Here is a 27,457-nt window from a genome sequence, read left to right on the forward strand (position 1 = left end):
AGTATAATCCTTTCCGGGAAGCCTCGCATGGGTTTAAACCAGGTAACATAGAGCAAACAATATTTTGGATAATACAAAGTTAATTATTTATCATTCTGTTTGAATTGAGATACTATATTTGGTCAGAATCGAGGCCTTTGAACTCTGGTGCTGCAGAAAATTCCTGCGAGTCCCTTGGACTGCAAGGTGATCAAACTGGTCAGTCCTAGAGGAGATCAACCCTGACTGCTCTTTAGAGGGACAGATCCTGAAGAGGAAACGCAAATAATTTGACCACCTGATGAGAAGGAAGGACTCCCTGGAGAAGAGCTTCATGCTGGGAACGATGGAGGGCAAAAGAAGAAGGGGACGGCAGAGAAGGAGGTGGCTGAAGGGAGTCACCGAAGCAGTCGACGTGAGCTTGAATGGACTCCACAGAGGATGGTAGAGGACAGGAAGGCTTGGAGGAATGTTGTTTACGGGGTCATGATGGGTCAGAAATGACTTTGCAACTAACCAACAGATTTCAAATCTTTGATTAAAATGAAAACAAAATGAAATGATATTTTTCATGGAGTTATGACTATGAGTGTTATTATTATTTTGACTTTTATGGCTGCACATATTGGAGAATTATTCCTGAGAAGAGAGTGGAGTGCCATTTGTCAGAAATGGTGTTGGGTCTCCTGTTCAGACAGGGGGTGGATTAGATGACCTACAAGGTCCCTTCCAAGTCTGTTAATCTGTTTAAGGTTACATAAAAAAAAACAATTGATCAAAACAACACACAAAACAGCAACATGTGGAATTTTCTGCTGCCAGAGTCATTGGTTGTGATGGGAGGCTATAGATGTTTAATTAAGAAATAAAAACCATACTGAAAAGATCTTGGTCTTCATTCAGTTCATCTGGGTTTCTTAAAAAGGGCATAAAAAGGTAAAGGTTCCCCTTGCAGTCAATATGAGCTTCTCTCAAAACAGGGTGAGACATTCTCCTGGGAAAGGACTGGAATGGGTAGCCCGCATAAGGACAGGCTCATCTCCTTCAACTTACTACCCAGATAAAGTCAAGGGACGCTTCACCATCTCCAGGGATGATTCCCACAGCCAATTGTATCTGCAAATGAGCAATCTGAAACCAGAGGACACAGCTGTCTATTATTGTGTGGCAGAAACATTGAGAGGAAGTGAATCTGAAACCAGACAAAAACTTTCTTATCTTTGAGTAGCCCTCAAATTTAGGCAGTCATAGAAATTTGAATATTGCACTAGGATTGGGAAGGGCTGAATAAATCTATATCAATTCAGTTTAGTTTATTACAGTCATAGACCAGGACAAATAAAAAAAAACTCCGTAAATATACAATTGAAAATTCCAGGATAAAATAAATAGATAACAACTAAAATCAATGATAAAATCCAGTCTGTCAATTATACATGGTCTAACTCAGGGGTTGGCAACCTTAAACAATCAAAGAGCCACAAAGGTCTTAACCAAAGGCCCTCCGTTCAATTCTTGAGCCGACTGGAAGTCCCATTTACACACCATAGAGTCTACTCCTAATGCAAAATCCTTTTTCCTCTACCTGTCCTAACTGAAAGCCCTATCAATTGTGGAGCTGACCAGAAAACCCACCACTTGCCATTGAGTCTCCTCCTGGTGTACCCAGTTCCCCCCCAAACCAGAATCTCCTGTCAAATTTGTGGTGCCGACTGGCGACAGGGAGTCGCAGAAGAGGGATGAAAGAGCCACATGCAGCTCCAGAGCTATGGGTTGCTGACCCCTGGTCTAACTACACTAAAATTATAATCAAACTGTGTTGCCCATAGTCAGTTTTATACTAAAGGATTAAGCAGGGCAACGGGTTTCCAACATTTGTTTTCTAAGACAACTATGGTGTTTTACACATGGTTTTCTGATGGGTGCAGAATCCAGCTACCTTCCCTCTAGTTATGGAATGTTCATTCTCAAATACTTTGGCCACCTAATGAGAAGGAAGGATTCACTGGAGAAGAGCCTAATACTGGGAACAATGAAGGGCAATAGAAGAAGTGGACAACAGAGAATGAGGTAGCTGGATGGCATCAAAAACGTAGGATGTTTTGCATCCACGGCAGGTGGGTGGGTTGGCAAGGTCCCCCACCCCCAGTTCACTGCTTCCAGTTTGGGAGAACCCGTCCAAACCGGCTGAATACCACCTCTGTAACCAGAAGATTCAGCAATCTATTACTGGGCAAGAGGCAAAAAAGGGGAAAGTGAATCTGAAGCCAATTGAAAATGTTTCTTTCTTCACTCTTCAACCTTACTGAGTCCCAGGTCCTGGACTAGTCAATGAAGTTTGATCCCTTTCTAGTGAGAAATTCAGGTAGAACTGATTTCTTCCAGGTAGCAAAGAGTTTGGTGTAAGAAAATGAAATATTCCAAGTTAACTTACTTGGTTTGAAAGCCAGTAGTTGCATTACCAGAAGGATAGAATCAAGATCGTGTGAAGTACAAGTACCACTTCATAAAGCCTTAGTAAGGTCACACCTGGAATACTGCACCCAGTCTTAGTCACCACATTATTAAAAAGATGTGGAAACTTTGGAAAGACGACAGAGAAGTACAACTAAGATGGTTAAAAGTCTGGAGGGTAAAATACATGAAGAACGGTTGGAAGCTTTATTTTGGAAATTTCAGATCTATAATGCTCCGGGAGAAGCTGAGAACCTTTATAAAATGATATATCATTAATGTTTGCAACCAGATAAAATGTCTGAATATTTCAAATAATTCCTGGATATGAAATCATTGAGGTGCATATTATATTTGGCTCGTGTGAAAAAATATATTTAAAAATGCATACAGATATATACACCAATCTAGAAGATTGTAAAGTTCGGCTCAATCTATTACAAAAGAACATAGTCGAGAGACTATAATCCTTACTAACAAGCCAATTCTGACTTTAGAACAGAAATCAGGGCTTATTGAAGCTTCCCTGCAACTTAATGCATTTATTTATTTTTATTTATATATTTTGTTTGTCAAACGTGCACAAGGTAACAGGCATAACCATGAACATAAACATGAACAAAGGAAAAGGGGGTAAGTAGGACAGGGACAGTAGGAACACTGGTGTGCTTATGTACAACCCCTCTTAGGAATGGGGAGAGGTCCATGGTAGACAGTTGGAGGTTGAAGCTGTGAAGGGTTTGATGATGTACCAACAGAGTCAGGTAGAGCATTCCAGGCGTTGACCACTCTGTTGCTGAAGTCGCATTTTCTGCAATCGAGGTTGGAGGGGTTTACCTTGAGTTTGTTTCAATTGTTTGCCTGTATATCATTGTGGTTGAAGCTGAAATAGTCGTTGACAGGTAAGACGTTGTAGCAGAGAATTCTGTGTACTGTTGCTTAGATCACATTGTAGGACGTATTTGAGGTTTTCAATAAAATAATAAAGCAATTTTGCAGCAAACGTCAGATGTGGAACCCTTTTGATGTCCACTCTAATAAACAAGTTTACTCTCAATTGCTTTGCATCATTTCGAGAAACCTTGATTTTATTTTCAAGCCTTCGTTTTACTTAATATACAATAAATTTGTCCTTTCTCCCTTAACTGACGGGGGGGGGGGATGTAACACAAACCTTTTCTTAATGGAAAAATGCACAAGACAGCTATATTCCCTGAAATGTATTAATCAATGCCCTGTGTGGCTCTTTTATCCCAACAGATATGCAAATTGAGAGACAATATCCCCTTTAAAGAGCCCAATTGTTTGCCTTTTCAGACAACTCCCACCAACATAAACCTTCTGCTATTCCCAGAATCCTCCAGAATCATATCAATTTCATCTATTAGCAAAAATGTGGCTAAACCTTCTCTCCATATTTGTAGTTCTCAAAGGTAATTGTTGCCACTACATAGATTATTCCTATGTTCTCTTCTTGCATGCAAGAGATCAATTTAAAAAAAACTGCTTTCTTTTTAGGAGTCCAATCTCAAGTCCAGTTGGTGGAGTCTGGAGGGGATGTGAGAAGACCTGGAGAGACCCTCCGTCTCTCCTGCCAAGCCTCTGGATTCACCTTCAGCAGCTATGCCATGAGCTGGGTGAGACAGGCTCCAGGGAAAGGACTGGAATGGGTGTCCCGCATAAACACTGCTTCTAGAACTCACTACTCTGACAAAGTGAAGGGACGCTTCACCATCTCCAGGGACAATGCCAAAAGCCAGCTGTATCTGCAAATGAACAACCTCAAAACTGAAGACACAGGAGTCTATTACTGTGCAAGAGACACAGTGAGAGGAAGTGAATCAGAAGCCAAACAAAAACCTTCCTTTCTTTACTCTTCAACTTTATGGCGCCCCACATCCTTGATTAGTCATTGAGGATGGATCACTGTCTACTGAGAGCTTCAGGAAGGTCTATTATGTTCTTGACATCACAAAGTTTGCTGTAAGAAAAATGAAAAAGGCCAAGTTCATCAGCCTGTTTAAAAGCCAGAGCAACCCTAGGCTGCATTAACAGAGTGATGGAGTCAAGATTACATGAAGTGTCACTTTATAAAGCCTTTGGAAGATCACACTTGCAATGATGCAACCAGATTTGTTGACCGCATTATAAAAAGAAGATATTGGACTTTGGAAAGAGGGTAGAGAAGAGTAATAAGTTGATTGGCGGCTGAAACATACGAAGAAAAATTGCAGGATTTGCGTATGGCTAGTCTAATGAAAAGAAGGACTAGGGGTGACATTTTTTGCATAAAGCAAAATAAAGGTTAAGGGAGAAATCTTATAGTAAACATCAGATGTGCTAGCCTTTTAATACCTTCTCTAATAAATTATAGGGACATGGTGGCCCAGTGGCTAAGACGCTGAGCTTATTGATCAGAAAGGTCAGCAGGTGGTTTGAATCCTTAGTGTCGTGTAATGGGGTGAGCTCCCGCTACTTGTCGCAGCTTCTGCCAACGTAGCAGTTCAAAATCACGTAAAATGCAAGTAGAAAAATAGGGACCACCTTTGGTGGGAAGGTAACAGCATGCCATGCACCTTCGGTGTTTAGTCACACTGGCCACATGACCAAGGAGACGTCTTCGTACAGCGCTGGCTCTTTGGCTTTAAAACGGAGATGAGCACCCCCACCCAAGAGTCCGTAATGACTAGCAGATATGTATACTGCATGTAGGGATGAAAGTAGTCCCTATTTTTTTCTACTTGCATTTTTTTGTGCTTTCAAACTGCTACATTGGAAGAAGCTGGAGCTCACCCCGTTATTCAGCATTAGGGATTTGACCCACCGAACTGCTGACCTTTCTGATTGACAAGCTCAGCGTCTTAGCCACTGAGCCATCTCGTCCCTTAAACTTAAGCATATATTTATTTCATTGGCACATACAACAAAATCAGTGTTGAAACATTAAAAGCATGTTGTGCCACAAAAAGTAATCAACATGATAAACATTTGAACAACACACGAAGCTTGAAAAAACACAATAATACTCAGTAATACATAGAGTTGATGTACTTATATGATACAAGATTCATTGAAGGGTTAACGTACACAGATTAGTATGGGGCCCCTATGCTTGTGGGTCTGCAGGCAACAGCCCATCAGGCCTCTGAGTTAAGGCAGCCCTGAGTATCCAGGCATAAGATGGGAAATGAAACATGAGGATGATCTTTCTAAATATCCAAACTGCCACAAAGATATTGAGTAAACATCTAGACCTAAAGAATCTCCTCAGAGAATTAGGAGGATTGTGTCCTCTCCTCACTTTGGACACGAGGGGGCAATGTTGTCACACCAAACTCCATGGACTATGCACCCGGTGGTGGTTGGGTAGAGAATAAAACAAGCATTGTTAGATATTGTCTCATTCTGGAAACATGACAATTTTTTTTTTGTCATCGTTCACTGAAAGTTCTCTCAAGAAAATTTCACATCTCACGAGTCTTTGATCTTGACCACAAAACTGAGGATTTTAATAAAAATGTTGCTGTTTTTCATGAGGGAAACTGCCTGGAATGTGTACGGGTATTTCAAATTTCAAAGCAGTGATATCACTCTGCCAATAAAAATGTTTATTTTCAAGGCTATGGTTTCCCCACTTGCAGTGTATGGCTGTGAAATTTGGACCATAAGAAAGGCTGAATTGAGGCCTTTGAACTATGGAGCTGGAGAAGACTCCTGGGAGTCCCTTGGAGTGCAAGGAAATCAAACTGGTCGGTTCGATAGGAGATCAACCCTGACTGCTCTTTAGAAGGCCAGATCCTGAAGATGAGACTCAAATACTTTGAGCAGCTAATGAGGAGGAAGGACTCACTGTAGAAGAGCCTCCTGCCAGGAAATATTGAGAGCAAAAAAAGGAGAATGAGGTGGATGGATGGAGTCAATGAAGCATTCAGCATGAGCTTGAATGGACTCCAGACGATGGTAGAGGACAGGATGTCCTGGAGGAATGTTGTTTATGGGGTCACAATGGGTTGGACATGACTTTGCAACTAACAAAAAGAAATTTCAAATCTTTGATTAAAATGCAAATAGTTCAGGCTCTTTTATCCCAACAGATATGCAAATCGAGACACAAATTCCCCTTTAAAGGAGACCAATGGTTTGCCATTTCAGACAACTCCCACCAATATAAACCTTGTGCTTCCTCCAGAATCCTCTCCTATCAATTTTACCTATTCATTACAGGAAGCCAAAATGTGGTTAAACCTACTGTCCATACTTGTAGTCCTCAAAGGTCATTATTGCCACTATATAGTTCGTTTCAATTTTGTGCTCTTGCATGCAATAGATCTATTTAAAAGCTCCTTTCTTTTTAGGAGTCCAGTCTCAAGTGCAGTTGGTGGAGTCTGGAGGGGATGTGAGAAGACCTGGAGAGTCCCTCCGTCTCTCCTGCCATGCCTCTGGATTCACCTTCAGCAGCTATAACATGCACTGGGCGAGACAGCCTCCTGGGAAAGGAATGGAGTGGGTGTCATGGATAACCTATCATTCTGGCACAATTACTTACTCTGACAAAGTGAAGGGACGCTTCACAGTCTCCAGGGACGATGCCAAAAGCCAGCTCTATCTGCAAATGAACAGCCTCAAAACCGAAGACACAGGAGTCTATTACTGTGCAAAAGACACAGTGAGAGGAAGTTAATCTGAAGCCAAACAAAAACCTTCCTTTCTTCACACTTGAAATTTATGGAGTCCCAGGTCCTAGATTACTCAATGGAAGTAATCCATTTACTCTGCAGAGGGCAGAGAAGAGCAATAGAGTGATTGACAACTGGAGGCTAAAACGTACAAAAAACTGTTGAAGGACTTGTATATGGTTATCTAATGAAAAAAGGACTAGAGGCAGTGGTTAACTTCAAAATTTGTACTACCGGTTTTGTGGGCTGTCCGCTAATCCTTCTCCAAAACCTGTCCGAACCTGCTGAATTTCACACCTGACTAGGGGTGATCTTTTTTGCATAAAATCTATATCATATGAATTGGGATCCTGTAAATAGGTTCATTGAGCCAATCTTGGAAACAAGCTTGTGAATTCTTTATTTAGATTTAGGAAGTTTTAGGAAGCTTCCCCTCATCACTTTGGACACAGGGGAGGAGGGCAATGAGCCACATGAAATCACATTGCCTATACACCGGGGTGATTGGGGAGATAGGTAATACTTGAACTATCAATGGCTCTTTCTCCACTTAACTTACAAGGAAGAGAAATGGACTGGAATGTTAATTACGAAATGGACATACAAGTTACGTTGACTGAAATGTAGTAGGCAATGCCCTAAGGCAGGGGTGTCAAACTTGAACTTCATTGGGGGCCACATCAGGATTTTGTTTGACCTCGGGGGGGGGGGCTGGTGTCTGTGTGTGTGGCCAGGATGGGCCTTGCCAGCTGAATGTCACTCGTGTTGTGGTGTCTGTGGGGGCCCGGATACTCTACCTGCTAAAACGGGCTTCCGAGCTCCACTTTTGGCTGCAACGGCGTCTTGCAACCTTCTGCCAGCAAAAATGGAGCTTGCAAGGTCCACATGTGCCCCTCCTGAGCTCCATTGTTGCAGACTTTCGAACCACCGCACAGTCCTTTGCTCTTTTCAGAGCAGAGATACAGGCCAGGTGTAAGCACCTTGTTGGTCGGATCTGGCCCCCTGGGCATTGAGTTTGACACCCCTCCACTGAGGCATTATTTTATCCCAACCGATATGTAAATGAGGGATCAATTGCCCCTTCAAAGAAACCCCATGCTTTCCCTCTTCAGACAACACCCATCAACACAAACCTTACACTATTTCATGAATCCTCTCCTATCAATTTCTTCTACTCATTACAGGGAACAAAAATGTGGCTAAACCATGTGTTCATATTAGGAATCCTAAGAGGTCATTATTTCAACTACCTGTATTTTTCCAAGTATAAAACACACATTGTCTCCCAAAAAAGATGGTGAAAATCTGGGTGTGCTTTATACACCGAATACAACATTTTTGGCCTGTTTTCACAAAAGAGCGACTAAGATTGTTAAAAGTCTGAAGGGTGAAACATGAAGAACAGTTGGAAGCCTTAATTTCAAAATTTCACATCTGTAATGCTCAGAAAGAATCTGAGAATCTGAGAATCTTTATAAAATGTTATATCTTTATTGTTTGTCACCAGAGAAAATGTCTACGTATTTCAAATCTTTGCTAGATATGAAAACATTGAGGGACATATTATATTTGGCTGACATGAACTTTTTAAAAATAAATTGCATACAAATATAGACACCAATAAAGAAGATTGTAGAGTAATACATTGTCTCAATGTGTTAAAAAAGAACTTGATTTCTCAAGCAGAGGTGGGTTTCACATCATTTTATTACCAGTTCGCCACACGCCGAAAATGTCCATGCACACCTTTTGCGCATGCACTTTGCTCCCATGTGAAGCTTGCATGCATGCAGGTGCCTTAGAAAACATAGCTGAATAGAACGGCATAGCGCCGGGTCAGGTGGGTGGGCCAACCTACAGGTTGCCACTACTGGTTCTCCAGAACCGATTCGAACCGTTTGAAAACCCCCACTTTTCTTGAGAGATTATAATCCTTACTATTAAGCCATGTCTTAGTATAGAGAAGAAATCAGAGCATATTGAAGCTTCCCTGCAATTTAAGGTAAGTGCTGGACTTTTGATGTCCTCTCTAATAAATTAGTTTATTCTCTATTACCTTGCATCATTTTGAGACGTGTTGGATTTTCCAAGCCTTCGTTTTATTTAACGTACAATCAACCGGTCCTTTCTCCCATAGACTCACAGGGGGAAAAATGTGTCCCAAAATGCATGTGTAAGTTATATTCACTGAAATGTATTAATCAATGCCTTGTGTGACTCTTTTATCCCAACAGATATGCAAATTGAGATACAATTTCCCCTTTAAGGGAGCCCAATGTTTTGCCGCTTCAGACAACTCCCACCAATATAAACCTTGTGCTATTTCCACAATCCTCTCCTATCAATTTCATCTATTCATTACAGGGAGCAAAAATGTGGCTAAAAATTCTGTCCATACTTGTGGTGCTCAAAGGTAATTATTGCCACTATATGGTTTATTTCAATGTTCTCTACGCAAGATGTTAATTTTAAAAGCTCCTTTCTTTTTAGGAGTCCAATCTCAAGTCCAGTTGGTGGAGTCTGGAGGGGATGTGAGAAGACCTGGGGAGTCCCTCCGTCTCTCCTGCCAAGCCTCTGGATTCACCTTCAGCAGCTATTTAATGAACTGGGTGAGACAGGCTCCAGGGAAAGGACTTGAATGGGTGGCATTCGTAAGCGATGGTTCTGTTAGAATTACATACTCAGACAAAGTGAAGGGATGCTTCACCGTCTCCAGGGACAATGCCAAAAGCCAGCTGTATCTGCAAATGAACAGCCTCAAACCCGAAGACACAGGAGTCTATTACTGTGCAAGAGACACAGTGAGAGGAAGTGAATCTGAAGCCAAACAAAAACCTTCCTTTCTTCACACTTGAAATTTATGGAGCCCCAGGTCCTAGATTACTCAATGGAAGTAATCCATTTACTCTGCAGACGGCAAAGAAGAGCAATAAGATGATTGACATCTGGAGGCTAAAACCTACAAAAAACTGTTGCAAGGCTTGTGTATGGTTATCTAATGAAAAAAAGGACTAGGGGCAGTGGTTAACTTCAAAATTTGTACTACCGGTTTTGTGGGCTTGGAGTGTTCGGCATGACAGGGGAAGGATACTGCAAAATCCCCATTCCGTCTCCACTCCAGTGGAAAGGATACTGTAGAATCTCCATTTCCTCCCCACTCCAGGGGAAGGATACTGCGAAATCCCCATTCTGTCTCCACTCCAGGGGAAGGATACTCAAAAATACCCATTCCCACCCAACTCCAGGAAAAGGATGTTGCAAAATCCCCATTCATACTCCTTTCCAGGGGAGGGATACTGCAAAATCCCCCCCTCCCGCACTCTGGGGTCAAATAGAAGTGGTATTTGCTGGCTCTCCGAACTATTCAAAATTTCCGCTACTCCTTCCCCCAACCTGTCAGAACCTGCTGAATTTCACCCCTGAGTAGGGTGACCTTTTTTGCATTAAATCTATATCATATGAAGTGGGATCCTGTAAATAGGTTCACTGAGCTAATCTTGGAAACAACCTTGTGAATTCTTTATTTACATTTAGGAAGGTTTAGGAAGCTTCCCCTCATCACTTTGGACACAGGAGAGGAGAGCAATGAGCCACATGAAATCCCATTGCCTATAGGTAATACTACAATTAACAATGGCTCTTTCTCCACTTAACTTATAGGGAAGAGAAATGGTCTGGAGTGTTAATTACGAAATGGACATGCAAGTTAGGTTGACTGAAATGTACTAGGCAATGGCCTAAGGCAGGGGTGTCAAACTTGATTTCATTGAGGGCCAAAACAGCGTTGTGTTTTACCTTGGGGGTGGCCTGGGGTGTGTGTGGGCAGGATGGGCGTGGCCAGCTGAATGTCACTCGTGTTGAGGTGTCTGTGCAGGCTCTAATACTCTGCACAGCCAAAACGGGCTTCCGAGCTCCAGTTTTGGGTGCAACGGCCTCTTGCAACCCTCTGCCAGTAAAAATGGAGCTTGCAAGAGCCACTTGTGGCCTTCTGGACTTCCATTGTTGCAGGCTTTTGAACCATGGGCCAGTCCTTTGCGGTTTTCAGAGCAGACCTGCAGGCCATGTATAAACACTTCGTGGGTCTGATCTGGCCCCCTTGGCCTTGAGTTTGACCCTCCTTCCCTGAGGGGTTCTTTTATCCCAACTGATATGTAAATTTAGGTTCAATTTTCCTTTAAAGAAACCCCTTGCGTTCCCTCTTCAGACAACACCCTCCAACACAAACCTTACACTATTTCATGAATCCTCTCTTTTCAGTTTCTTCTACTCATTACAGGGAACAAAAATGTGGTTAAACCATGTGTTCATACTAGGAATCCTGACAGGTCATTATTTCAACTACCTGTATTTTTCCAAGTATAAGACACACATTTCCCCCCCCCCAAAAAAGAAGGTGAAATTCTGGGTGCGTCTTATACACTGAATGCAGCATTTTTGGCCCATTTTCCCAAAAGAGCAACTAAGATTGTTAAAAGTCTGGAAGGTAAAACACATGAAGAACAATTGGAAGCCTTATTTCCAAAATTTCACATCTGTAATACTCAGAGAGAAGCTGAGAATCTTTATAAAATGTTACATCATTAACATTTGTCACCAGAGAAAATGTCTACGTATTTCAAATCTTTGAAAACATTGAGGGCCATATTATATTTGGCTGACCCGATTTTTTTTAAATAAATTGCATACAAATATATACACCAATCCAGAAGATTGTAAAGTAATACATTTTCTCAATGTATTAAAATAAGAACTTGATTTCTCAAGTAGAGAAAGTGGGTTTCACATAATTTAATTACGTGTTCGCCTCACACTGAAAATGTTCGTGTATGCCTTTTGTTCATGCACTTTGCTCTGCTGCACAGCCTTCACGCATGCATGTGACTTAGAAAACATAGCTAAATAGAATGGCATAGCCCTGGATCAGGTGGGTGGGCCAACCTGCAGGTTGCCACTACCGGTTCTCCAGAACCGATTCGAACCGTCTGAAAACCCCCACAGTTCTTGCGAGATTATAATCCTGACTAATAAGCCATGTCTGACTTTAGAACAGAAATTAGAGCATATTGAAGCTTCCCTGCAAATTAATGTATTTGGGGTTTCCCATAATATAAAAAAGTAATTTTGCAGAAAACATCAAAAGTGCTACCCTTTTGATGTCCTCTCTAATAAATAGATTTATTCTCTATTACTGTGCATCATTTTAAGATCTGTTGGATTTTTCCAAGCCTAAATTTTACTTAATGTACAATCAACTGGTCCTTTCTACCATAAACTCACAGGCAAAACAATTGTGTCCCAATCCTTTTCTTAATTGAAAAAGGCATGTGCAAGTTATATTCACTGAAATGTATTAATCTACGCCCTGTGTGGCTCTTTTATCCCAATAGATATGCAAATCAAGGAACAATTTCCCCTTTAAAGGAGTCCAATGGTTTGCCTCCCAAATAAACATTGTGTTATTTTCTGATCTATCTCTTTTCACTTCCTGCCAATCATTAGAGTGGGCAAACATGTGGCTAAACCTTGTGTCCTTACTAGCAGTCCTCAAAGGTAATTATGACCCCTAACTAAAGTGTATTTCCATGTTGTGCTCTTGTACACGGGAGATCTCATAAAAATATATATTTCTGTTTAGGAGTCCAGTCTCAAGTCCAGTTGGTGGAGTCTGGAGGGGATGTGAGAAGACCTGGGGAGTCCCTCCATCTCTCCTGCCAAGCCTCTGGATTCACCTTCGGCAACTATGCCATGAGCTGGGTGAGACAGGTTCCTGGGAAAGGACTGGAATGGGTTGCACTCATCTATTATGATTCCAGTAAAAGGTTCTACTCAGACAAAGTGAAGGGACGCTTCACCATCTCCAGGGACAATGCCAAAAGCCAGTTGTATCTGCAAATGAACAGCCTCAAGGCTGAAGACACGGCAGTCTATTACTGTGCAAGACACACAGTGAGAGGAAGTGAATCTGAAACCATACAAGTACCTTCCTTTCTTCGGAGAAGCTCTTCAACATGACTGAGCCTCAGACTCTGGATTAATCAATGAGGATTGTTCACTGTTCTAGTGTGGACTTCATGCAGGACTGATTTTTTTTTTTAGGTATTGGAATCTTTGCTATAAATAAATGACAAAAATCCAAGTTCACCTTCTCTGTTTGAAAGCCAATAAATAGCATTAACAGAGAAATAGAATCAAGATCATGTGAAGTATTAGCAAGACTACACAAGTAGAACAGTGCATTTAGTTTTGCTCACCACGTTATACAAAAGTTGTTGAGACTTTGGAAAGAGAAGAGCAACAAATATGACTGGGCACCTTAAGGATGAGACATATGAAAAACGGTTGCAGGAATTGGGTAGGGCTAGTATAATGAAAAGAAGGACTAGGGGTGACACCATTACAGTGTTTTGAAGGGCTGGCACAAAGAAGAAGGGGTCAAACTATTCTCCAAACTACCAGAACGCAAGATAAGAAACAAAGGATCGAAACTAATCAAGGAGAGAAGCAGCATAGAATTCAATATGAAAGGGACAATTTTCATAATGAGATGGATTTTTAGTTTTGGTCCCCAGAGAAACTTATCTAGGTATTTCAAATGTTTGCTGGAAATGGAAACAAAATATCTTATACCTTGCACATATAAATCAGTTAAAATATTACCGATGCAAATATATACACCAATCCAACAGATTTTAATTCTCTCAATGGAATTCAAAAGAACCTAGAATCTTGAGTGAGTATAATCCTTACCGGGAAGCCTTGCCTGGGTTTAAACCAGGTAACATAGAGCAAACAATATTTTGGATAATACAAAATTAATTATTTATCGTTCTGTTTGAATTGAGATACTATATTTGGTCAGAATCGAGGCCTTTGAACTCTGGTGCTGCAGAAAATTCCTGCTAGTCCCTTGGACTGCAAGGTGATCAAACTGGTCAGTCCTAGAGGAGATCAACCCTGACTGCTCTTTAGAAGGACAGATCCTGAAGAGGAAACACAAATAATTTGACCACCTGATGAGAAGGAAGGACTCCCTGGAGAAGAGCATCATGCTGGGAACGATGGAGGGCAAAAGAAGAAGGGGACGGCAGAGAAGGAGGTGGCTGAAGGGAGTCACCGAAGCAGTCGACGTGAGCTTGAATGGACTCCACAGAGGATGGTAGAGGACAGGAAGGCTTGGAGGAATGTTGTTTACGGGGTCATGATGGGTCAGAAATGACTTTGCAACTAACCAACAGATTTCAAATCTTTGATTAAAATGAAAACAAAATGAAATGATTTTTTTCATGGAGTTATGACTATGAGTGTTATTATTATTTTGACTTTTATGGCTGCACGTATTGGAGAATTATTCCTGAGAAGAGAGTGGCATGCCATTTATTAGAAATGGTGTTGGGTTTCCTGTTCAGACAGGGGGTGGACTAGATGACCTACAAGGTCCCTTCCAAGTCTGTTAATCTGTTTAAGGTTGCATAAAAAAGAACAATTGATCAAAACAACATACAAAACAGCAACATGTGGAATTTTCTGCTGCCAGAGTCATTGGTTGTGGTGGGAGGCTATATATGTTTAATTAAGAAATAAAAACCATACTGAAAAGATCTTGGTCTGCATTCAGTTCATCTGGGTTTCTTAAAAAGGGATAAAAAGGTAAAGGTTCCCCTTGCAGTCAATATGAGCTTCTCTCAAAACAGGGTGAGACATTCTCCTGGGAAAGGACTGGAATGGGTAGCCCCGATAAGTACAGGTTCATCTCCTTCCACTTACTACCCAGATAAAGTCAATGGACGCTTCACCATCTCCAGGGATGATTCCCACAGCCAGTTGCATCTGCAAATGAGCAATCTGAAACTGGAGGACACAGCTGTCTTATTACTGGGTGAGAGACACATTGAGAGGAAGTGAATCTGAAACCAGACACAAACTTTCTTATCTTTGAGTAGCCCTCAAATTTAGGCAGTCATAGACATTTGAATATTGCACTAGGATTGGGAAGTTTAGTTTATTATCAATTCAGTTTAGTTTATTACAGTCATAGACCAGAACAAATAAAAACACTCCATAAATATACAATTGAAAATTCCAGGATAAAATAAATAGATAACAACTAAAATCAATGATAAAATCCTGTCTGTCAAATATACATGGTCTAATTCATGGTTGGCAACCTTAAACAATCAAAGAGCCACAAAAGTCCTAACCAGAAGCCCCCCGTTTAACTCTGAAGGCAACTGGAAGTCCTGTTTCTCTACCATAGAGTCTCCTCCTAGCGTGGCATACGTTTTCCTCTACCTCTCCTAACTGAAAGCCTTATCAATTCTGGAGCTGACAGGAAAACCCACCCCTTGCCATAGAGTCTCCTCCTGGGGTACCCTGTTTTCCCCAAACTGGAAGCTCCTTTGAAATTTGTGTTGCTGACTGGAAACTGGGAGCCGCAACAGAGGGACGAAAGAGCCACATGCAGCTCCAGAGCCATGGGTTGCTGACACCTGGTCTAACTACACTAAATTTATAATCAAGCTATGTTGCCCATAGTCAGTTTTATACTAAAGGATTAAGCAGTGCAACGGCTTTCCAACATTTGTTGTTTAAGACAACTATAGTTTTTTTAGACATGTTTTTTCTGATGTGCGCAGAATCCAGCTATCTGCCCTGTAGTTATGGAATGTTCATTCTCAAATACTTTGGCCACCTAATGAGAAGGAAGGACTCACTGGACAAGAGCCTAATACTGGGAACAATGGAGGGCAATGGAAGAAGAGGACAACAGAGAATGAGGTGGCTGGATGTCATCGAAAACATAGGATGTTTTGCAGCCACAGTGGGTGGGTGGGTTGGCAAGGTCCCCCACCCCCACCCCCAGTCCACTGCTCCCAGTTTGGGCGAACCAGTCCAAACCAGCTGAATACCACCTCTGTAACCAGAAGATTCAGCAATCTATTACTGGGCAAGAGACGCAAAAGGGGAAAGTGAATCTGAAGCCAATTTAAAACATTTCTTTCTTCACTCTTCAACCTTACTGAGTCCCAGGTCCTGGACTAGTCAATGAAGTTTGATTGCTTTCTAGTGAAAAATTCAGGCAGAACTGATTTTTTCCAGGTAGCAAAGAGTTTGCTGTAAGAAAATGAAATATTCCAAGTTGACTTACTTGGTTTGAAAGGCAGTAATTGCATTAACAGAGGAATAGAATCAAGATCCTGTGAAGTATAAGTACCGCTTCATAAAGCCTTAGTAAGGTCACACCTGGAATACTGCACCCAGTCTTACTCACCACATTTTTAAAAAGATGTGGAAACTTTGGAAAGACTACAGAGAAGAACAACTAAGATGATTAAAAGTCTGAAGGGTAAAACACATGAAGAACGGTTGGAAGCTTTATTTTGAAAATTTCAGATCTATAATGTTCCCGGAGAAGCTCAGAACCTTTATAAAATGATATATCATTAATGTTTGTCACCAGATAAAATGTCTGAATATTTCAAATCTTCCCTGGATATGAAATCATTGAGGTGCATGTTATATTTGGCTCGTGTGGAAAAAAAAAGTTTTAAAATGCATACAGATATATACACCAATCTAGAAGATTGTAAAGTTCGCCTCAATGTATTACAAAAGAACTTAGTCGAGAGACTACAATCCTTACTAACAAGCCATTTCTGACTTTAGAACAGAAATCAGAGCTTATTGAAGCTTCCCTGCAACTTAATGCATTTATTTGTTTTTATTTATATATTTTGTTTGTGAAACATGCACAAGGTAACAGGCATAAGTATGAACATAAACCTGAACAAAGGAAAAGGGGGTAAGTAGGACAGGGACGGTAGGAACACTGATGTGCTTATGTACAACCCCTCTTAGGAATGGGGAGAGGTCCATGGTAGACAGTTGGAGGTTGAAGCCGTGAAGGGTTGGAAGATGTGACAACAGAGTCAGGTAGAGCATTCCAGGCATTGACCACTCTGTTGCTGAAATTGCATTTGTTTCAGTTTGTTTCATTTGTTTGCCCGTGTATCATTGTGGTTGAAGCTGGAATAGTCGTTGACAGGTAAGACGTTGTAGCAGAGAATTCTGTGTACTGTTGCTTAGATCACATCGTAGGACGTATTTGAGGTTTTCAATAAAATAAAAAAGCGATTTTGCAGCAATCATCAGATGTGGTAGCCTTTTGATGTCCGCTCTAATAAACAAGTTTATTCTCGATTTCTTTGCATCATTTCGAGAACTGTTGATTTATTTTTCAAGCTTTTGTTTTACTGAATATACAATAAATTTGTCCTTTCTCCATTAACTGATGGGGGGGGGGGATGTAACACAATCCTTTTCTTAGTTGAAAAATGCACAAGAAAGCTATATTCACTGAAATGTATTAATCAATGCCCTGTGTGGATCTTTTATCCCAACAGATATGCAAATAAAGACACAATTTCCCCTTTAAAGAAGCCCAACTTACTTTTAAGGCAACACCCACCAACATAAACCTTGTGCTATTTCCAGAATCCTCTCCACTCACTTTCATCTATTCATTACAGGGAGCAAAAATCTGGCTAAACTTTCTGTCAATACATCTAGTCCTCAAAGGTAATGATTGCCATTACATAGTTGATTGCTATGTTCTCCTCTTGCATGCAAGAGATCTATTTTAAAAGCTCCTTTCTTTTTAGGAGTCCAATCTCATGCCCAGATGGTGGAGTCTGGAGGGGATGTGAGAAGACCTGGGGAGTCCCTCCGTCTCTCCTGCCAAGCCTCTGGATTCACCTTCAGCAGCTACTGGATGGCTTGGGTGAGACAGGCTCCAGGGAAAGGACTGGTATGGGTGGCATGGATATCCTCTGGTTCTGGCAGAATTAGCTACTCTAACAAAGTAAAAGGACGCTTCACGATCTCCAGGGAAGATGTCAAAAGCCAGCTGTATCTGCAAATGAACAGACTCAAAACTGAAGACACAGGAGTCTATTACTGTGCAAGAGACACAATGAGAGGAAATGAATCTGAAGCCAAGAAAAAACCTTCCTTTCTTCACTCCTCAACTTTATGGAGCCCCACGTCCTGGATTAGTCAATTAGGATTGATCACTGTCTACTGAGAGCTTCAGGAAGGACTATTTTTTTCTTGATATCACAGAGTTTGCTGTGAAAAATGAAAAAGGCCAAGTTCATCAGTCACTTTAAAAGCCAGGGAAACCCTAGGCTGCATTAACATACTGATAGAATCAACATTACATGAAGCATCACTTCATAAAGCCTTTGGAAGATCTCACCTGCAATGATGCAACCAGTTTTGGTCATCGCATTATTAAAAAAAAACAGATATTGAGACTTTGTAAAGAGGGCAGAGAAGAATAATAAGATGACTGGCATCTGGAGGCTGAAGCATACAAAGAAAAATTGCAGGATTTATGTATGATTTGTCTAATGAAAAGAAGGACTAGGGATGACATTTTTTTCATAAAACAAAATAAAGTTTAGGGGAGAAATCTTATAGTAAACATCAGATGTTCTAGCCTTTTTTTAAATATATATTTTATTCATTTTCAGATTCCATTTTACAGTCACTTATATACTGGATATTTGCTGTAAGAAAAGAAATAAAATAAAATAAAAAAGAAAACACAACTCATCATCATTCACAACCCCACCTGACACTTCCATCCTCCATACACCCCATCTTTCCCCTCCAACTTTCCTTTCCTCCCTCTAACACTCCCCTTCCCTACTTCCCTTTCCCCTCAGACCTTCCTTTCTCCCCTTCCTCCTAGCATTCCCCTTACGCCCTCCTTACATTCCCCTTACTCCTTCCTTACTCCTCCCTCTTCTTTCCCTCTACCTCTCCCCTTGGTGTGTTCCTTTATTCAACTCTTATTGAGCTATAATATGATAAAAAATAAAAAAAATAAAAAATGAAATAAACCAAGGAAAAAAATATAAAGAAAGAAAAGAAAAAAAAAGAAAGAACAACCGTATACAAGTGCATTCTTCTTCTTATTGAAACTATATGAGCACCCACCCACCCACCCCCCATAAATCCCCATCCCTAGTCCCCCCGACTTCCCAGGGCCCACACCTGGCACTGCCCTCTGTTAAACCCCTTCTAAAGTATCTTATGATCGTATGAATTCAAATAAAAGTAATATATATATAAAAAAATAGATAAAAAAGAAATTACAAATTATAAAAAGGAAAAGAAAAGAAAAGAAAAAAAGGAAAAAAAGAAAAAAAGAACTCTTTGTATTAAGCTCAGCCCCCCATCTTTATTTATGTTTAGACAGTATAAATCATTCTATATGTATTCTATTCTCGTCTCTTGCTTCTTTGTTATTTACCCCAACCTCCTATAAACTCTCCAGTTCATCTTCCTTAACCTTATTTTCAAATAAAAATTTATACAAATTTATGCAGACATCAGTTTATGATCTAGCTCATGGATCATTCCACATATACTTTACACAAGAATCAATTTGTCTTCTATTTTAAAATGATCTCATCAAGCTTTCCCTTCTAATAGGATTTAAACAACGTAAATCATTTCACATGCATTTTACCCTCGTCCCTTGCATTTAAACAACATAAATCATTCCGCATGCATTTTACTCTCATACCTTGCTTCTCTGATGTTTACCACTATTTCCCATAGTCCCTCCAAATAATCTTTCTTAACCTTATTTTCAAACAATAATTCACACAGAGGTCAATTTACCTTTTAACTCGAAATACTCTGATCAGGCTTTCGCCCCCCCTCCACCTATCCCGCGTTACCCCCCTCCCCAACTAAAGTTCAGTTAAGTTACCATCTCCACTCTCTTCACTTTAGAGTCCTGGACAGTTTAAATTAAAGTTCAGACATACAAGTCCCGTGAAGTATACATTCAGCATCCACATAATTCAGTCCCAATATCACACCACCAATGTCCAGTTCCACTTTTTCTACCGGAGAGAGGTCGCAAACCCCCATTCAATCCAAAACTTTGGCGAATATTTTGGAATGTCTAAATCCTCGATCTCCACTCTTCTGCTTCTCCGAGAGAGGGAGAGCTACCCCCTCCATCTTGCAGCCATGTGGTCTGCTGCTTGCCTTCTCCTTCGGCTTGTCTCTCCTCTTTTCCAAGTGAATCAGGAAGTCCCGCCTTCAAAGTCTTATAGTAGAAATCTCGAGCCTCCGAAACAGAATTGAGACGAAATCTTTGATTCTCAAATGTGACCGTAATGCCGGCTGGGGCTTCCCATCTATATTGAATCTGGTGGTTTATAAGCTCTTTAGTTAAAAAAGTATAGTCTCTTCTTGCTTTTAACATCTGGGATGGTATTTCTTTGAAGACAATCAGATCCTGGCCATCAATTCGCAACCTGTTATTGTAAAACTTTTGCATGATCGCATTTCTGGATTCTTTTGTGGAGAAATATATAATTATATCCCTCGGGAGCTGTCGCTGTTCCGCTACCATCGAGTTCTGGCGATAGATTTTCCGGATCTGCCAATCAAAATTAAGTCCCGGGCTTCCCACCGCATGGCTGAAGGCCTCAACAAAGGTCTGTTTCAGATTCTCTCGCTCCTTTTCGCACAATCCTCTGACTCTTATTGCAAATGCCTTCTTGTTAAAATTTATCATAACGAGCTGTTCTTGAGTATCTCTAATTTTTTGTTGTAATGTTTGGATATTAGTAGTCAAATTAAAATTAGCCTCCTCCAAGTTTTCCAATTTATTCTCCATTTCAGCGGTATAATCTGTCAGGGCAGACACGGCTACAAACGTATTCGCCTTCATTTGGGCAATTTTAGACTTTAAATTACCGTATAGCTCCAATACGAATTCTTTAATTTCCTGTTTAAAATCATTAAACATTTGAAAGAAAAATTCCTGTGTTAAGAATTCTCCAGTAGAGGGCGTAGGAGACAAGGGCAGCGATTTCATAGTAGATTCTTTAGATTCATTGGTAGATTCTTTAAGCACATTCGTAGAGAAACGCTTCGATTTTGACCTGGGTGCCATTATAAATAAACAAATAAACAGCGCTCTCGCTCCCCTCTGTTTCCAAAAAAAAAATTATTTTGTTGAGGAGCGGTCTGCAGGAGGGTAAAGCCGGCTAAGTACATCCCCTATCAGTCACCAACGGAGAGAAATCGCCATTTTGAAGTCCGTTTAAACAAAGAAGCCTCTAGGACAAATGAGGCTGGTGTTTAAGATAGTAATAAAAGCATAAATCTCACAGGGGTGGGACCCGCCCGTATTAATCATAGCTTCAAACAACTTTGCTTTGTCCTGGGGGGGGGAGTCGCCTGTCTAGGGCTGCAAAAAAAGCAGCTGAGAAGAACTGGCTGGAGATAAGGGCTCCACTTACGCTGGATCTAATCTCCGTCCACAGCCAAAAAAAAGAAAAAGGCTGTGAACTACGAATAGATCCTAGCCACAGAGCTAAAACTCCCTGCCCCTTTCTAGCCAAAAAGGGGTGATATCTATGATCTTATTTAGATATACAGACCAGATCTCTGAGAGGAGCTCCGTTGAGCCCTCTTCGGCGACAGGCTCCGCCCCCAGATGTTCTAGCCTTTTGATAAATAAATTATAAGGAGAGGGTGGCTCAGTGGCTAAGACGCTGAGCTTGTTGATCTTAAAGGTCAGCCATTTGGCTGTTCTAATCCCTTGTGCCACATAACAGAGTGAGCTCCCATTACTTGTCCCAGCTTCGGCCAATGTAGCAGTTCAAAATCACGTAAAAATGCAAGTCAAAAAATAGGGACCACCTTTGGAGGGAAGGTAACAGTGTTCAGGGCACCTTCGGCGTTTAGTCATACCAGCCACATGATCACGGAGATGTCTTCAGACAGCGCTGGCTCTTTGGCTTTGAAACGGAGAAGAACACACACACACAAACACACACACATACACACACAAAAGTCAGTAATGACTGGCAGATATATACACTGAATATAGGGATCAAAGTGGTCCCTATTTTTCTACTTGCATTTTTACAAGCTTTCGAACTGCTAGGTTGGCAGAAGCTGGGACAAGCAATGGGAGCTCACCCCATTATACGGTGTTAGGTATTTGAACCACCAAACTGCTGACCTTTCTGATCGACAAGGTCAGCATCTTAGCCACTGAGCCACCTCGTCCCTTAAAATTGAACATATATTTATTTCATTGGTGCTTACAACAAAATCAGTGTTGAAACATTAAAAACATGTTGTGCCAGAAAAACTAATCAACATGATAAACATTTGTAGTCTTCAAAGGTAATTATTGCATATATATATATATATATATATATATATATATATATATATATATATATATATATATATATATATATATATATATATATATTCTACGCGGGAGAAAACCCGAACAACTATATATATATATATATATATATATATAGTTGTTCGGGTTTTCTCCCGCGTAGAATTGGAGATGTCTTGGTGACGTTTCGACGAAGTCTCATTCGTCATCTTCAGGCTGCTTCAGACTACTTCAGGCTTGGTGTTTCCAGGAGTAGTGGATTATATATATATATAATTTTTATGTTCCGCTCTTTTATGTTCCGCTCTTGCATGCAAGGCATCTATTTAAAAAGTTCCTTTATTTTTAGGAGTCCAATCTCAAGTCCAGTTGGTGGAGTCTGGAGGGAATGTGAGAAGACCTGGAGAGTCCCTCCGTCTTTCCTGCCAAGCCTCTGGATTCACCTTCAGCAGCTCCTACATGCATTGGGTAAGACAGGCTCCAGGGAAAGGACTGGAATGGGTGTCATGGATATTCCCTGGTTCTAGCACTTACTACTCTGACAAAGTGAAGGGGCGCTTCACCGCCTCTAGGGACAATGCCAAAAGCCAGCTGTATCTGCAAATGAACAGCCTCAAAACCGAAGACACAGGAGTCTATTACTGTGCAAGAGGCACAGTGAGAGGAAGTGAATCTGAAGCCAGGCAAGAACCTTCCTTCCCTTACAGCAACTCTTCAATTTGATTCCGCCTCAAGTCCTGGATTTGTCACTGAGGATGGATCACCATCTAGTGAGAACTTTAGGGCTCTTTTCTTCTGGATGTCCATTTGGAGAATTTGCTGAGGAAAAAAGTGAAATGTGAGGAAAATGGCTTGACATTCCCATCTTCTCAATGTAGAAGGTGATCTGGCTTCTGGGGGAGGTGTGTGGAATCCACAGAATAGCCAGTGGTCCTTTAGTGTCATGGTGGAAGCAGAGACCGGTTTCACATATGTTTACCACCAGATTGCCGCACACCAAAAATGTGACCGCACATCCGTGCACACTCCCTTTACAAGCATGTGCCCCTTCTGTGTATGCGCTTTGTTTACACACAGAAAGCTTGCACACGTGAGTGTGGCTTAGAAAATGTGGCTATAAATAGGACAACATAGTGCGGGAGCAGGTGCCCGAGGCTTCCCAATAGCAGACTCCTTATCCCGACAAAAAAACATTTTATTCATTGACTGTGAATTCTGCTCATTGACATCCAGCAAAGTCTTTCAAAGGAGGATTTACAGTCACAGACCTTATCTGACTTGGAAAGCAGCCAGGCCTATATCTGCAAAACTTGGCCAGGAGTCTCAGAGAGTCATGAGCCAATGAAGCAAACTAATTGTCTCGTGCAAACTCCACTCCCCTTTTGTTCCTCTTATTTCCTTCGGAAGGAGCCATTCACTGTCCACTTGTGGTCTTACTGCCAAGTTGACCCCTGTTCTTTAGCTGTTCCCTTCATCTGGCAACTCTGTGCATGCACACACCAGGAACAGGCTCCAGCTGTTTGTCTGCCTCACTGATGAAGGCAGCTGATAACTGGCATACAGCTCTGGTCCCATCTTTGTCTCTGACACAGAGCCCTCCTCAGAGCCTTTCCCAGACTCCAGGACTGGCCCATATTCCTCCCCAACCTCCTCACTGTCTGGATACGCTGCCATGCCACTGGCCACTGGTGGGCCACAACAGGCATGCCCACCTGCAGGTCACCACTACTGGTTCACCTAAACCAGTCCGAACCAACTGAATACCACCACTGGGTAGAAATGAAACTTTAGGACAATATTTCAAAGTATCCAAAGTGCCCTACAAATATTGAAGAAACATCTGGAGCTAAAGAATCTCTTTGGAGAGTTAGGAAGATGCAACCTCTCCTCACGTTTGACCCTGAGGGACAACGTTGTGGCAGAAAACTCCCTGTCCTATGCACACAATGGTTGTGGGGTAGAGAATAAAACAAGTGTCATTAGATATGGTCTCATTTTGGAGACATGAGCATAGAGTAGGATAGGATAGGATAGGATAGGATAGGATAGGATAGGATAGGATAGGATAGGATAGATGGCGCAGTGGTTAAATGCAGCACTGCAGGCTACTTCAGCTGACTGCAGTTCTGCAGTTCGGTTGTTCAAATCTCACCGGCTCAGGGTTGACTCAGCCTTCCATCCTTCCGAGGTGGGTAAAATGAGGACCCGGATTGTTGGGGGCAATAAGCTGACTCTGTAAACCGCTTAGAGAGGGATGAAAGCCCTATGAAGTGGTATATAAGTCTAACTGCTATTGCTATTGCTATTTTAGAAAAATGGTTGACATTATAAGAAATGGATAGTAGAAAAAAGTTAGCACTTTTTTCTAATCACAAATAAAGTGTCAATATTGTTCATGGGCTAAAATATGCTGCAGGAAAAAAATCATTCTTGCTTTTTTTCAGTCTCTCTCTCCGCCTTTATTATCATTTGTGGTTGTTTTGTATGCGAGGAAACCTAGGAAACTTGTTCTGTCCCCCCTTCACGGCTCTTAACAAACGCAGGCAGGCAAACTTAAAAGGAAGGCTTTCTTTATCAGTTTTCAGTTCAAACTGTCTTCGAGCCCAAAAATAACATAAATACAATTCTCCGACAAGAATGCAAAACAAAACTCTTACAAGCAATGCACTTCTTCCAAAGTTTCCACGAATCAGGTTTACAGGAAACACCAAATCACTTATCCAAGTGTAACAAGCAATGTTGTACGAACCAAGAAACCCACGAAGGAACGTATGAAGGAACGACGTTGACTCCTGCGACTAGGGCATGGCAGTATCTGTCCTTTTATCTCCAAAACCCCACTAAGGAGCCCCAGGTGCATCGTTAATCATTGCATTCCGAAAAGACTCACAGCAGACATAGCAATAGCAGTAGCAGTAGACTTATATACCGCTTCATAGGGCTTTCAGCCCTCTCTAAGCGGTTTACAGAGAGTCAGCATATTGCCCCCAACAATCCGGGTCCTCATTTTACCCACCTCGGAAGGATGGAAGGCTGAGTCAACCCTGAGCCGGTGAGATTTGAACCGCTGAACTGCTGATCTAGCAGTAGCCTGCAGTGCTGCATTTAACCACTGCGCCACCTTGGCTCTTTTCTCCTGAGTCACAACAGAGACCAATGCACAGAGGGGTTCTTTGATCCCAGTGGTTATGAATTCATTCATTCATTCATTCATTCACTCACTCACTCACTCACTCACACATTCATTCATTTGCTTCTTTGTTTATTTATATAATGTTTTACCTTTTATATGTTGTTGTTATGCATTATCCATTTTAACGTTGTAACCTACCAAACAGTTATCTTGTGCTGAGAGGGGTGGCAATTAAATTTAAAAAATAAAGCAAAGTAAAATAAGGCAAGGTAAGGTAAGGTAAAATAAAGTAAAACAAAATATTAAATAAGTAATTAAATACATTTGTATCCTGCCAAAGAGCCGTGGTGGTGCAGTGCTTAGAGTGCAGTATTGCAGGCTACTTCAGCTGACAACTAGCTGCAGTTCGGCAGTTCAAATCTCACTGACTCAAGGTTGACTCAGCCTTCCGTCCTTCCCAGGTGGGTAAAATGAGGACCCAGATTGTTGGGGGCAAGAGGCTGACTCTGGAAACTGCTTAGAGAGGGCTGTAAAATCACTATAAAGCAGCATATTAGCCTAAGTGCTGTTGCTATTTTTTTTATAAATAATTCAAGGTGGTGAATTTATCTGACCCTCCTTTCCTTCTTTTATTTTCCCTATAACAAGAACAACAACAAAAACACCTTTGTGAGAAGGTTTGTGCTGAGAGAGAATGAGTAGCTCAAGGTCTCTCAGCTGGCTTTCATAGCTAAGACAGGCCTGAACTCAAGGTCTCTTGCTTCCTAGCCTGCTGCCTTAACCACTAGGCCAAACATATCTGGTTGGATAGGCAAATCAAGGCAAAGTTTCCTCTTTAAAGGAGCCTCAGTGCTTTCCCTTTTCAGTCAACACAGTTTGTGAAGTTTCCTGAATCTGTTTTTATTCATTGCAGGGACAGAAAATGGTCTTGCAACTTGTCTTGGTGTCCATATTAGTTCTCTTTCAAAGTAATCCTTTCTTCTCTAAACAATTTCCTTCCATTTGCTGTTTCATGATCAAAAGATCTAATTGAAATATGTTTTCTTTTAAAGGAGTCCAATCTCAGGTCCAGCTGATGGAGTCTGGAGGGGATGTGAGAAGACTTGGAGAGTCCCTTCGTCTCTCCTGCGAAACATCTGGATTCACCTTCAGCAACCATTACATGTACTGGGTTAGAAAGGCTCCAGGGAAAGGACTGGAATTGTTGGCCAGCATAAGTACAAGCTCATCTCCTTCCACTTACTACCCAGATAAAGTCAAGGGCTGCTTTACCATCTCCAGGGATGATTCCCGCAGCCATCTGTATCTGCAAATGAACAATCTCAAACTGGAGGACACAGCTGCCTATTACTGCTCAACTTGCACAGTGAGAGGAAGTGAATCTGATGCAGAGCAAAAACTTTCACAACAGAGCAGCTGTGAAAATTGAGTTAGAATAGAATAGAGTAGAATAGAATAGAGTTGAGTTCAGTTGAGTAGAGTAGAGTAGAGTAGAGTAGAGTAGAGTAGAGTAGAATAGAATAGAATAGAATAGAATAGAATAGAATAGAATAGAATAGAATAGAATAGAATAGAATAACAGAGTTGGAAGGGACCTTGGAGGTCTTCTAGGCCAATCCCTGCTTAGGCAGGAAACCCTACGCCACTTCAGACAAATGGTTACCCAACATCTTCTTTAAAAACTTCCAGTGTTTGAGCATTCACTAGTTCTGGAAGCAAGGTGTTCCAATAATTAATTGTTCTAACTGTCAGGAAATTTCTCCATAGTTCTATGTTGCTTCTCTCTTTGATTAGTTACAGAAAGTTTCATTGGTCTACTGGAATTGAAAAACAGCTGACAAATCTCCATAGTGATATGTGGAATCTCAGAACTGATCTTGGAAGAAGAAGTGGGGACTCTGTTTAGCTAATCTCAGAGCAGTATTGAATTAGAATAGAATAACCAAGTTGGAAGAGACCTTGGAGGTCTTCTAGTCCAACCCC

General features: G+C 41.2%; 1 protein-coding gene and 1 gene segment (V, D, J or C); both read left to right on the top strand.

Annotated features, from left to right (window-relative positions):
- Positions 1-2,760: 2,760 nt before the first annotated feature.
- Positions 2,761-4,349, top strand: LOC116521932. The segment is given in 3 exon segments: positions 2,761-2,794; positions 3,858-3,866; positions 3,952-4,349. Coding segments are annotated over 3 exon segments (441 nt in total).
- Positions 4,350-9,568: 5,219 nt separating this feature from the next.
- Positions 9,569-26,903, top strand: LOC116521933. The gene is made up of 5 exons (XM_032236558.1): positions 9,569-9,922; positions 12,497-12,659; positions 12,745-13,085; positions 26,388-26,442; positions 26,527-26,903. The coding sequence occupies exons 1-5, from the start codon at positions 9,569-9,571 to the stop codon at positions 26,901-26,903; spliced, it is 1,290 nt and encodes a 429-aa protein (XP_032092449.1).
- Positions 26,904-27,457: the final 554 nt, after the last annotated feature.

This window comes from Thamnophis elegans, chromosome Z (genome assembly GCF_009769535.1).
Source record: "Thamnophis elegans isolate rThaEle1 chromosome Z, rThaEle1.pri, whole genome shotgun sequence".
NCBI lineage: Eukaryota > Metazoa > Chordata > Lepidosauria > Squamata > Colubridae > Thamnophis > Thamnophis elegans.

What these genes read in the sequence shown, in the direction of transcription:
- LOC116521933 (XM_032236558.1), top strand. Translation starts at nt 9,569, where the DNA reads ATGTTAATTTTAAAAGCTCCTTTCTTTTTAGGAGTCCAATCTCAAGTC. An exon ending in GAGACACAGTGAGAGGAAGT is followed by an intron (nt 9,923 to 12,496) that starts GAATCTGAAGCC and finishes TTATCCCAATAG; the next exon opens with ATATGCAAATCAAGGAACAA. An exon ending in GTGAATCTGAAACCATACAA is followed by an intron (nt 13,086 to 26,387) that starts GTACCTTCCTTT and finishes TATTCATTGCAG; the next exon opens with GGACAGAAAATGGTCTTGCA.